We start from the raw sequence: 13,387 nt of genomic DNA, 5'->3' as shown, positions 1-13,387 counted from the left end.
ATGCTAGTCCCCAGCTTGGGAAACATCTGTTTCCAAGGCTTCTCACTGTTCTGAGAACGAAATCCAAAGCTGACCCAGCCTGCAAGGCTGGTGTGGTCCAGCTCACCCACCAGCTGACCTCGGGGCCCGCCCTCTCTCCTCCTGCCTCACCTGGCTTCCCCCACTGTTCCTGCTGTACCCTCTGAGTGGGTTTGTCTACTGGGAATATCATTCCCATCCCTGGGCTGAATCCTTCTTGCCATTCAGGTCTCAGTTTAAACGCCACCTCCTCCAAGTGGCCATCTCTGAACCTCAACCCACCCATGTATCTATTGTGGCCCCGATGTCTTTGTTATGCACCTCACTCTTTTCTATTTCCTTTGGTTTGCTGGGTTTTTGCCTCTCTCTCTCTGCTAGGATTCAAAGCTACATAAGGGCTGGGACCTTGTAAGTCTTAGTCACTACTGTATTCCCAGGGTCTAGCACAAAATAGGTGCTCAAAAAATTACATGCAGAATGCACAAGTGAACAAATGAACCTCACATCTCAAGGATTTGTTCTTTCAGCTGTTTAGATCCCCAGTCTACAGCCCAATCGGTACGTCTCTTGGGGCTCACCAAGCTGGGCCTGGGTCCCCAGCTGGTGCTCCCATCCCTGCAGCTGAGACAACCTCATCTCCCTGGGAAAGGGGAGGCAGTAGTTGCTCCAGATGGAGGGCGAGCTAGGACAGGGTATAAGGGCAGGTAACCCGTAGGGGCTGAACATCCTCATGGTTAAGACCCTGGGTGTTGTGATCAGGCAGGGCAAGGTTCAAATTCTTACTCGCTGTGTCCTTTTTGGAAAATCATAGCACCTGTCTTAGCCTTAGTTTCCTTATCTGTGAAATGGATAGAGAAACATCTACTCACAAGGTTCTTACGGATATTAAAATAAGAGAATGGCAGGAAAGAACCAGGGGGTACAGCAAGTGCTCAATACACGGGAGGCCTGATGACACATCAGGGAGCATCCCACAATGAGGGCAATCCCTGCACCAAAGCCGGCTCCTGCCTGGCGGACCACAAAGCACCCAACCCACAGGGGCTGGCACAGCCACTTCGGTATGATCTGGAGCCATGCCATCAACAGATGAGATCATTGCTGTTTATTATCTCAAAATAATGGAATTTTCCATTCACTTGACCCACAGTGGTCATTCGCCTCCATTTTTTTGGTGGGAAAGCTAATTCCCGAAGCAACAAAAAGGCTCGACCAAGTCTGTCAGTAAGAATTTAGAAGCCGCAGCTGGAACCTGAGCCTTCCCTGCTGTGGGTGCTCCCTGGAAACTCTGGTTCTCCCAGGCGAGGGGGAGCCGCAGCCACCTTCGAGGTCGGCTCAGCAAGATCCGCTCCACTCACCTGCAGGCTGAGTGCCCGGGAGGAGAAGGCAGGGATGCAGCAGGCCAGGATCGGGCACCAGAACGGGGCTTTGCTCTTCTTGTCCTCATCCGGGCATAGCCAGCCTGGCTGGTTCTCCTCCCCTACAGCAAGAGGAAGGAGGTGGGTAGAGCTGGTCAGAGTCCAAGGACCAACCAGGCCATGAGGAGCCCTCCAAGCCCCAGGGAGCCACTGCAGGCCCCAGAAGGCTGGCCCCATCCAGTCACTCCCCACCCTACTCCTGCCGGACTGAGATGAAATCCAGCCTCAGGAGTGAGGCCGTGGCCAGGGTCTCAGGCAGGGAGCTGAAAAACTTAAGGTCCCAGCTTGACCATCCTACTGCTGAACAACCCTGTGCAAGTCACCCCAACTCTCTGAGCCTCGATTTCTTTGCCTAGAAAATAGGAATGCTAGAAATGCTTTCGTCCTGTGGTTGTTATGAGAACCAAATGAAATAATAGATGTGAAAGGGTTTTTTTAAAAAAATATTAAGATGCTGAACAGAGTACAGACCCCTGTTGCCTTGAACTTCTGCTGCAGAGTAGGAGATAGACCATGAATGATCAGAGGACAGGAGGCTGCCATTGCGGCATTCACACTTGACCGTGGTGGTGACGGAAATGCGGGAGAATTACACTCCTGCTTCCTTCAAGACTATCCTGAAATTAGGAAGCCACCTGCCTCCAGTTTGCCCACCCTAGCTGTGCTTCAAAGCTCCCAGGGACCTGTTACAAGTACACATGCCTAACCTGATCCCAGACCCAGGACTCACCACGGGAGATCACCGTGCTAAAGAGCATCTGCTAAACCTCGTTCTTTGTGGAGGCTCCTTTACACGGCTTGGGGCTCTGCTCACACGTCCCCTCCTCCGAGAAGTCCTCCCTGACTACCCTGACTACAGTGGCCCCTTCTCTCAGGAATCACTCTAAAGACCCTGTCTTACTTTCCTCACAGCCTTCATAACGATCTAAAATCATCTGTGGTTCATTTCCATAAGTCTCTAATATCAAAGCTGTAGTCAGTGGGGGTCTGCACTGTCTCATTCACCGCTGTCCCCCTGACACCCAGCACACTGCAAGGCACATAGTGAGTGCTCAGAAAACATGGCTGGAAAGAATGAATGAGAGGAAAGAGGGAGGAATAAACCACCATCTGTTCTGAAGAATTCTCCCTGTGGAGGATCCCTTCCTTCTCTATGCTCCCTATGAGGACTCCCTTCCAGGAAGCCCACAGCAAGGATGGACATGATGAAGACGCCACCTACTATGCGCCCACACATCAGGCACCACACTGAGCACCACCATCTATGCCCTGGCTTAGTCTTCACAATTGCTGAGTATAGTCAGAATCATTATTTTCACCCCACAGAGGACGACACTGGCACTCAGGGATTTGGTAACACAGCCAGACCACAGCCATGGCTAGAGGGCAGCACCCACATTCAGGCCTAGGTCTGAAACCCAAGACTGAATTCTCTGGACTAGACCAGGCAGCCTTCAGCAACCACGCCCACCGAGGCTCCGTCGCAAAGGCCTGTGGGCCCAGTGATGCTAGAGTAGCTCTGCTGCAGGCAGCCAGAGACATGGACAGGTGGCCCGAGGAAGAGAGGCCACTTACTGCAGTGACCCCAAGCTGAGGAGTGCCCAGAGCTCCAGAGCCACAAGGGCAGGTCACAGACTGAACCGTTGTGTTGCAACACACTTCTCCGTGACAGAGAGGAAGCTGGGACCTACAGCCAGCCTGCCTCTTCCCGAGGAGGGGCCAGCTCAGCCTGAGAGTGCCCGCCGGCCACACCAGGGCCCCCTGACACTACAGTCGTCTTCACTCAGCAGCCAGGCCCATCCTGCTAAAACTTACATCTGGCCTCACCGTTCCCCTGCTTGGAAACATCAATGGAGACCCAGTCTGCCCAGAATAAGGTCCAAACTCTCCTGGAAGAGCTGCGAAGGCCCCTTCCCTCCCCGGCCTCCTCCCTCGGCCACCAGCTCCACTGAGCTGGACTGTGCTCAGCAACCTCACTGGGACGGGCCCGGAGGTTCCCTCTGTCCAGAACTCTACCCCTCAGCTCCCCAGGGCTGGTTCCTCTCCTTCTTAGAGAGGCCTGCACCGCCCATGTCTCCATGCCCTGGCCTCTACCACCTCAGCCCACTGGAGGGTATCACACCTCTCAGAGCTACTCCCTGCTCCTCCACCAGTGTGGCTCTTCTTCCTTTGTGTGCGTGCACATGTGCATGTGTGCACGCGTGTGTGTGTGCGCACATGGAAGTAGGGGCTCCTCCACCATGTCGGTGTTCTGTGAAGGCCGAAACCTCCCACCCTATTTCCTTCTACACCTCACCCAACCCACTCACGCAGCGCTGGACCCACCACGGACCATCAGTACCTTCAGGGACATGAACAAAAAGTCTCTTTTCTCAGAGCTTCATTTTCCAAGTTTGTCAGATGTACCCCTGACATGAACATTAATCTGACTCGCTTTCATCGAAGAGATCCTGCTGGGTCAGAGCGAAGGGCTGGACATGAGTGAGGAAGGACCACCCTGAGAGCAGTCGCAGGCCATCACTGCCCGAGAGAGGTGGCATCTGAACGCCAGCACAGCAGGAGGAGCTGGAATGAGGTGGCAGGTGAGATGCTATTTGAGAAGTGAAAGACATTCCCAAATGTCAGGCATAACGACGTGAAGGCGCCAGCACCCAGCGCGCTCACACCCTCCGGCCTGAGTCACTGAGCAGTGAACTCACTCCCGAAGCGGGCCCAGAGCCGTCCTCCATGTCCCGCCCTCTACCCTGCTGGACCCTGGAAGCAGAGTTACGTAAGACCTGATCCCTGCCACTAGGGAGGAAAGGCCAACATGAGAGACCCTCAGGGAAAGGGCACGACCGCACAGGGCGCGCACATTGCCATAACAGACACTTCCACGTGCCCCCACCTCACAGTTTCCACACTGCCTCACTGCATCACAGCCATCATGGGAAACAGGTCCTTCCATCCACACTCCACGCTGGCCAGCAGAGGAAAGGGGAAAGCAGGGGAAGGCCCAGGTGCCAAGGAACTAACCCACGGGGGCACCTTGCATGGTGCCTGCAACGCAGCTCGTCCCGGGGCAGCGCAGCTCTCCTAGCCTCTCCTAGTGTGCCAGGGCTCGCCACGCCACCTCTTGGACAAGCCCCTGGGCAGCAAATAAAGATAGGCCAGATTTGAGAGCTTGTCCCTGCTCTCAAGGAACTTACAGTCAAGCAGATCCTCACCTCTACCAGACAAGAGCTCTGGTCTGGACCCCCAGTTCCTCACCCCACAGCCTGCAGGAGCTAGGTGAGCGAGCATCTCCCCGCCCTAGCCCCCGTCACCAGGGCGCCCAGAGCTCAGCTCCTCTCTTTCCTCCCCGAACACCCACAGCCCATCAAGTCCTGGCAATTTATTCGTATGTATTTTTTTAATGATCTGACCTTCTCCTTCCAGATGGTGCCTTCCCTGCCTGCGACTGGGGACATTACAAGAAAATGGAGTCGTTGCTCCCCATCTGCCACTGCCATTGTTCCCATCACAAAACCAGAGTGGCGGAGACCAAATGAGAAGGCTGCTGTCGCTGAAAATTGAAAGCTCGCTTGGGATAAGTGACATTAAGAACTGGCACCGACGGCAGAGCCGCGATTTCCATTTGACACTAAGTGGGGGCTTATTTAGCGCCCAGCTCTGTTTGCCAACACCCCCTGGGCATGAGAGCTCCCCATGGGACACAGGGAACAGCTCCAGGGTTGCAGATCCCCCACCACCCTCAGAACAATCCCCTCTGGTCTGCTAGAAGGACCCAGGCAGATCCCACCTCAGTCTCCAACTCGCCGTGTGACACGGAGCCAGGTACTTACCCTCTCTGAGCCTGTGGCCTCATCTAGAAAATGGGGGAAAGAACTCCAACCATATGGAGTTGTGAGCACTGGAAATCATATATATCATGCCTAGCAGACACCAGGCACTCTGGAAATAGCAGCCATGATGGTCGCTGTCCTCGCTGCTCCTATTACTGAGGGCAGCTGAGCCCACCGCAGGCCCTGCCCCGCTTCTCCAGCCCGACCTGCCTCCCAGACTCCTACTGGGTTCAGTCCCAGTATCATGCCTTTACTGCTCTTCCCGAACCTCCCAAACTTAAAGCCACCTTCAAGATACCGCTCACACCTCCCCAGCACCACAGAGATGCTGCTGGCCACAGCCACAGACGTCAGACTGGGCCAGACCTCAGCAGGCATCTCATCCAACCACCTGTCCCCTACAGAGAGGGCCATTGGTGTCCAGGGAGGCCAGGCAAGTGGCCAGCCTCCCAGCTGGGGTAAAACCAGGGTCAGGCTCCAAGGCCATGCCCTCGGCCCCACTCCTGGCGAGCAGACCCATCCCTTCCAGCTGCAGGGCGTGGGCAGATCCCAGCACCAGCCTGTGGGACAGCAGTGAGGGTTAAAGGACATGATGAGGTCTAGAACGCACTTCACACACTGCCAGGGCTGTGCTCAGGACCCAGCAGCTGGAGTCATCACTGGAAGGAAAACTGGCGTCAGTGTGATGACTACGGGCCAGAAAACTAAACCAAATGAGAGGCGGCAAGGGAGGGCCCAGCCCCGCGCTCAGGCTCACTGCCTTGGGCCACCTGGTTATGTCCCTGTGAGTTCGGCATTGGCCGTGGCCTGCCAGGCCCATGTCCCCTTGAGAGGTGGGAATGAGGAGGGCCACGGGTGGGAGGAGCTCCAAGGGCCCGAGGGTATGGGGCAGCAATGCAGCTGTGTGGGCAGAGCAGGTGGTGCGGGGGGAGGGCACAGGAAGGGAAATCAGGGAGCCCCCTACCTCACCTCTTCCTTCTCTGGGGCCTTCCATCTACAGCCCTGTTCAAGCCCTAACAAGAGCCGAACCGGTAGAAAGAGGTAGGAAGATATCCTGGCCCTGTACTAAATCGCATGTGACCTCAGAAAGGCCATTCCCCTTCTGAAATGCAGACACTGCTTGACCTAGGAGCCTCTCTGACAGCTCCTATGTGCCAAGGGCTGGCTGTCTAGGCATCTTCCACGCACCATCTCCCCACATTTTCATGCGACCCCTGTGCAGGGGGCACTGACATTTTCCCCATTTTCTGATGGAAAATCCAAGGCATCTCAGAGTAGTTTGCCGGGATCACAGAGCTGGTCAGTGGCAGAGCTGGGAACGGAACCTGGATGGTCTGGCTCCATTTCCCATGGTGCTGAGGACCACGCCTTACTGCCTCTCAAACCTTCCTGTGTGCCAAAGAATGCAACAGGGCCCTTGGAGATCTAGTCCAACTCACAAATAGGAAAACTGGGTTTTGGGATGGAGTCTGCCTTTCCCAGGACCACAAGGTATGGTGGTGGCCATGCTGGGGTTTGAACTGGGTCCACAGATTCCCCAGGGCTCCCTGCCCCTCCAAAGGGCAGAGCTAATACCCTCTCCCAGATCCCAGGCTCCCCCACCACATCCCTCTCCTTTCTCAATCTTCAGATTATGATCCTGACACACTGTAGTCAGGGAGAGAGAAAGATACAGAAAATAAAATAAAGGAATAACAGGCTTTGGGAATAAATGTTTTTAACATATTCTATTTCTAACAGGCTCATATTATCGTCCCCTCCCAAAACAGGCACTGCAGATTAAAAAAAAAAAAAAAAGTACTGGCAAAATAAAAGAAACAAATAATTCAAGCCCCAAGGGAACACAGGCATTCAAATAAGATTTCAAATGACTCTCCTTCCATTAAAACTTTTGCTGCAGTGAAGCTGTGTGGAGATAAGGCAGCCCAGCGTCTTCACAGGCTGTGGAGAGCTGGGGCTGCCTGAATCGCCATCTCCCATCCCTCCAGCACCAAGCCCCATGCAGCAAAGCACATGTTGTTCAAACAGGAGATTCATCTGCCTTTAAAGCAGGTGTACACATGGGGCTTGGGCACTTCCCAGGATGGAAGTGATGCGTGGGGTGGGGAGGGGAGCGCATGGTCCAAGGGGCAGGGAAGCCACGTTAGCCCTTCTGAGGGCGAGGATTCCCAAAGTCTTCTGCCAGGGACAGGGCAGCTTCTGCTTAAAACCCTTTCTGCACACTCCAAAGGCCTTTCTGTCACCCAGAAACATCCAGCTGAGGCCAGAGCAATATCAGCACTGGATCCAAGAAGGGATGGGCTGAGTAGAAGCCTCTGGTCCAGGTTCCCCCACAGGCAACCCCTCCCCATTTCTTCCCCCACCTCCACACCTGCCTCTCCCATGCCCTCTCCCCACAGCAGCCAGAATGACCCACTTAAATGAAAATCAGATCAGGACATTATTCAGCTCTCAATGCTATAATGCACAGCTTCCCATCATGCCCAGAACAAATCCCATACAGCTCTCCCTGGCTTCCCAGAAAACCTGCCCACAACATACCCACCCACCTACTTCCCTCCCCTTCATCTGCCAGTGCTGGCCACTCTGGGCTTCCTTTTGTCCCTACCTCAGGGCCTTTGCACTTGCCGTCCCCATGCCTGGATCACTCCGTCCAGATCTTTGTGCAGCTTCTAAGGTCCCTACCTCCAGGTCCCCCACATGGCAGCCCCAGGCCAGCTCTATGCCCTGCACAGCATAACTCCTGCTTGCAGATTTGCTCCCCATTTAATGTCCTCCTTCCTGCCCCTCATAAATTTAAGTTCCTTGAGAGCAGAGATCTCTCTGCTTTTGTCATTATTCTTTCCCCCATGCCCAAAATTATGTAGAGTCTCATTAGTTTTTTTCAATTAATGAAAACCAGTGACAAAGGTCCTCTTTTTTTTTTTTTTTTTTTTTTTTTTTTTTTGTGAGATGGAGTCTCACTCTATTGCTCAGGCTGGAGTACAGTGGCACGATGTTGGCTCACTGCAACCTCCGCCTCCTGGGTTCAAGTGATTTTCCTGCCCAACCTCCCGAGTAGCTGGGACTACAGACATATGCCACCACGCCTGGCTAATTTTTTTGTATTTTTAGTAGAGACGGGATTTCACCATGTTGGCCAGGCTCGTCTCGAATTCCTGACCTCAGGTGATCTGCCCACTTTGGCCTCCCAAAGTGCTAGGATTACAGGCGTGAGCCACTGCGCCCAGCCAAAGGTCCTGACTTCTTTCCAGAAATGTTTTTGTTTTGTTTTGTTTTGTTTTGTTTTGTTTTGTTTTGTTTTTGAGATGGAGTCTGGCTCTGTTGCCCAGACTGGAGTGCAGTGGCGTGATCTCGGCTCACTGCAAACTCGAACTCCCAGATTCAAGCAATTCTCCTGCTTTGGCCTCCCAAGTAGCTAGGACCACAGGCGTGTGCCAGGCTCATTTTTTGCATTTTTAGTAGAAACAGGGTTTCACCGTGTTAGCAAGCATGTCTCGATCTCCTGACCTCGTGATCCACCTGCCTCAGCCTCCCAAAGTGCTGGGATTACAGGCGTGAGCCACTGTGCCCGGCCTTCTGTAAATGTTTTAAAACCTGTTGGAAATGTGTGCTTCTCTATAGAAAGATCATACCAGAAACAAAATCAAAAAAAATGTCCCTGCTATTGGCTGGCATCGGCAAATGGGAACTGTGGTACATCATAGGGAATAATAGCTCTGTCTGGAGGGTACATGAGCCTCTCACCAACTCAAAAAATGGACAAGTAAAGTAATTACAACTTAATGAACGCAGTCTGCAGACAGACTCTTGCCAAGCCGAGGAAGCAGAATGGACAGGGATCGAGACCAGGCTTTGGAGGCAGGCCGCCCAGGGTCTGCAGCCCAGATCTGCCCCTTCCTGCTGTGTGACCTCAGGCAAGTCCCTGCACCTCTCTGGGCCTCAGAATCCTCAATGGAAAAGAGATTCTCAACAGACCTAACTCTTAGGGCTATTGTGAATGTGAAATGAAAAAGATGCACATAAAATACTCAGAAAAGTGCACATAAATATCAATTTATGTATCTGTATTCGTATCATGGGGTACACCGGAAGAAAAGCATAGTAGTGAGGTCTTTGGTCTTTGAGAATCAGTATAGTCCAACCTGCATCATTTTTCCAGGTATCATTTTTATTGAGATATAATTCAGTTACCATAAAATGCACCCTTTTGAAGTGCACACGTCACTGATTTTTGGTGTAGTCACAGAGTTAAGAAATCACCACCATCTAATTTTAGAACATTTCATCACCTCCACCAAAAAACCCTTAGCAGTCACTCTCCATTACCCTCTCCTCCCAGGTCCCTGGCAACCACTAATTTACTTTCTGTCAAGTTCCATCAATTCCTAGTTGGGGAAGCTGAGGCTCAGAGAGGGGAAGTGACTTATCCAGGGTCACAGAGCAGAGCCTCAGGGCTCCGGCTCCGGCCCCAGCTGTTTCTCCACCACACCGCCTCCCTCCCACTCAGAAGCCTCCCTGCCCCCCACAGACCCTGAACACCCATCCTGTACCCTCACACACCCCAAACCTCCCCTCTCCGCACCCCTGCCCCCTGAGGCACTCTCCCTGGGGCTATACTCACGGAGTCCAATTTTGGCCAAATGTAACCTGTTGACCCAGGAAATCTTGCTCAGGGGGTTGGGGGTGATGAAAACCACCATGAAGCTGATGGGGCGGCCGGACCTGCGGTGAGAAGGGTGAGGGTGGATGTGTGAGTACCCACACAAGGGCTAGGCTCCCCCAGCTGTCACGTAGTACTTCCTCCAACCCACGTGCCCTGGAGATTGGGGAGGTCTGGTCAGAGCATCCCCAAAACGTGGCCAAAGAGGTTAGTGGCCTGGCAAAGCCTCAGTCCCCTGGAGGAGGAATCCCTTCACCCACAATGGCCCCCAGAGGGAGGTACCTGGCCAGAGTGGCCGAGCCACGCTCCCCAGCCTGGCTCCAGGAGCCTCTGGCTTTGTGCCCGGCAGAGCCTCTGCAGGCTGTGACTCCACCTAGTCAGCGGTCAGCTGTCCACAGGCCTTAGACACCTTACGTGTCTGACCACGTGCCTCTAGAGGGAGGAATGGGTCTCACTTGGGTCTGTTCCAAGCACCTGGCATGGGGCAGTTGCTCAGTAAATGTTTGCTGAGTGGACACATGAATGAATGAAGAAATGAATGAATCGGGTTAAGCACCAGCTTGGGGCAACCAGAGGTTGCTGTTGTCACTATACTGTCCTCTCACCTCGGAGCAGTGGGGGCCTTCTCAGCCCTTTGGGAGGTGGGCAGGGCAGTGCCACAAGCCTCTAGGGTGTGCGTGGAGAATGGGAGGCAGAGAGAAAGGAGACGGAAGAAGGGAGATGGGCAGGCCACTCGGCAGAGAGGCGGTAGATTCAAAGCTGCTGACTCCTGCACATGGTTCCCTGGGGCACCAAGCCCATGGTCCTGCCTCAAATGATAGTGCTCCAATCTTCTCTTCCTTGCAGCCACTGTGCTTGTGACACTCTATCCCCACCTTCACCCCACCCTGGAAGCCAAAACCTGGGCATTGAGCCCCTCACTGCACTGGCCTCAGCTTCAGAGTCAGACCCCATCAGGACCCAGCTCTGCCTCTCACAATGTGGCCTTCAGCCTCTCCTGTAACTCTCTGAGCCTCACCTTCCTCATCTGTAAAGTGGAAATAAAAAGACCCAACTTACAAAGCCTCAGGAGGACCAGAAAGATACCTTCCCCGTCTCTGCCGGGCCAAACAGCTACGTCTATCATCAGTTCCACAAACCTCAGTTGGGGTCTACTGTGCACAGCTCCTGTGGTGGGCATTTTGCGGGTAAGATAGTGCTGCGGGGAGGCTGGGTCCAGAGAGAGGAAACCCAGGGCCTGGCCTGGGGGCCTAGATAGGCTGATGTGACTGAAAAGGACATATCGCAATGGAACTGACCAATGGCAGAGTGTCTGAGTATCCTAACAGTGAGCCAGGCTTATCCAGGATATGACCAGGGTGTTCATTCATTCATTCATTCCACAGTCTTTCCATGAGCACCTACTGCGTGCCAGGTGCTATCCCAGACACTGCCCACGATGCCTACAGATCCACTCCCACCATGTTATCTTGACAAATAAGAGGGCTCCAGGTACCCTCTCCGGATCCCCTGCTCCACTGGAAGCCCAGCAGAGGCAGCAGCCCTCCCTCCAAGACCCCCTCCTCTCACTTGTCAGGTTTCCCAGGGAGCAGGAGCCTGAGACGGCATTTGTTGGCCGAGTGGATCTCTTCCTCCTTCACCCGCATCAGCCTCTGCAGGGCCAGGCACCAGTCTTGAGCCACGGTCATGTTCAGGTTCTAGGGTTCAGGAGGTGAATGAGGTTACCACACAGCCCACTGGTTCCCCAAAAGCCACCCCAGATCCTATAGGAATCACAGCACCCCAGAGGAAGGGAACTGAAGAAGTCCTGGAGCCTCACTGAGGCTGCACATTTAGCCCCAAGCAGGAAGCCAACTCGCCATGCCCCAGGCTTCCCAGCCCTGGACTCAGATCCCACCTGGCAGCCCTCCTCTGAGAGGGACATGCCGTCGCAGCCACTTCCCTTCCAGACTGGGCAGAGGCCCAGGAGGGGCCACATGATGGAATGGCCACTGTGCAGAGAACAAACGAAGACCCCACAGCCAGGCTCTGCTCAACCCAAACCAGAGGGTGTACCCGAACCAGGGGCCGCACAACAGACTTCCAGGCAGGGACACAGAGCTTCAGCAGCGACGGTTGCCTATGGGAGCTCAGAAGCCAGAAGCGCATGGTGGGCATGGGCCAGGAGAGGAGCCCCTCCCTACTGAGCTTTCTGAATCCAGGCACTGCCCACACCAGGGAGCTGAGGCCAAAAAGGCCAGGCCAGGCCACGTACCTGGTAGGTGCCGTGCAGCGTGCTGATGAGAAGCGTGATCTGCTCCACCACGGCCAGGTCTTTCTGCAGGTCCTGCAGCTCCTGGAAGAGGCGTGGGGGGCCGAGGTACACCTTATCTGGGCAGAGAAGAGACCAACTCGGGCTCAGGTGAAGAAGGCGTTAACAAGAAGCCAAGCAAAAAAGATCCAGAAAGTAACATTATCCAGTTCCTACCCTGCCCAGAGCGCCCAGACTAGCTGGGAAGCCAGATCCTTTCAAGGGTGAAGCCTAACACCTGAGATCCAGGCCACAGTCAGTCCGTACAAAGGGCTGTATGAGACCACAAGACCAAGAGCAAGCTGTGCCTGGGAGCAGCGAGGGGCCTGCATGGGGCTGGAAGTGTGGTGGGCACTGCCGGGACAGAAAGACAAGAGCATGTGCAAAGGCACTGTGGCTTGAGGCACCCCGTGAACAGCAAGTTGTTCAAAGACATCCTGAGGACCTATCGTGTGCCAGATTCCATGCTAGAGACTGGAGACAGCAGTACACAAGACAGACAGGGTCCCCACTCTTCCAGAGCTTATGACCTGGGCAGGACGAGTGGTGGAAGAAGCGGTCAGTTAACGAAGGTGGGTGGTAGGAGGTGGTGGGGAGAAATATCAGCGTGGTGGGACAGTGATGGGGTGAGTGGGCCCAGATCCCCAGTGATGATACAGATGGAGTAAGGATGAGATGGGGGTACGGGGCGGCAGCTAGAGATACAGCAGGAGGGTCCAGGAGGACCAGATGGGAAGGCTTTGAACACCGGGCTAGGAATCTGGACTGTATTCTCTAGGCCATGGTTTTGCACACTGAGGTCTTACGAAGCCCCAGGGGAATGGAGGGGAAGCCTTAATGGGGGTTTTCATTGAGACAATGATCTGAAAAACAGGTGCGTATCCTGAGTCACCTGTGTGGAATGAGTTTAAAGCCACACTCTGCTGCCTGGTATCAAGGCTTCCATGGACTGTGGCACCTGAATGGTCACCGGGCAACAAGCAAAGAGCGTGGCGAGCTTGGGATGTGGACAATGCGCTCACATCAGAGGGGCTCTGCAGTGACCCAAACTGGGGAGCTCATGGGAAATGCAGATCCCCAAAGGGCACCCTGTGGCACAGGCACGAAAACGCAGAGGCACCTGCCCACCAGGGCCTGCGCCACATCCACATTGTGAGCAAATTTGTTTCAGCAA

At 54.3% G+C, this 13,387-nt stretch overlaps 1 protein-coding gene across 5 annotated transcripts in view; it reads right to left on the bottom strand.

Annotated features, from left to right (window-relative positions):
• The window catches only part of ARHGEF10L (Rho guanine nucleotide exchange factor 10 like), a 181,895-nt gene that overhangs the window by 49,621 nt on the left and 118,887 nt on the right, over positions 1 to 13,387 (bottom strand). For all 5 annotated transcript variants that reach the window (XM_025399555.1, XM_025399565.1, XM_025399559.1 and 2 more), the window contains 4 exons: positions 12,178 to 12,293; positions 11,493 to 11,620; positions 9,885 to 9,985; positions 1,377 to 1,498 (listed from right to left, as the gene is read on the bottom strand). In XM_025399555.1, the coding sequence (XP_025255340.1) occupies positions 1,377 to 1,498; positions 9,885 to 9,985; positions 11,493 to 11,620; positions 12,178 to 12,293 (467 nt within the window). The remainder of the gene's footprint in view (positions 1 to 1,376; positions 1,499 to 9,884; positions 9,986 to 11,492; positions 11,621 to 12,177; positions 12,294 to 13,387) is intronic.

Source organism: Theropithecus gelada, chromosome 1, assembly GCF_003255815.1.
Source record: "Theropithecus gelada isolate Dixy chromosome 1, Tgel_1.0, whole genome shotgun sequence".
Taxonomy (NCBI): Eukaryota; Metazoa; Chordata; class Mammalia; order Primates; family Cercopithecidae; genus Theropithecus; species Theropithecus gelada.
The sequence above is the reverse complement of the archived record's forward strand: the minus strand, read 5'-3'. Positions and strand labels throughout refer to the sequence as shown.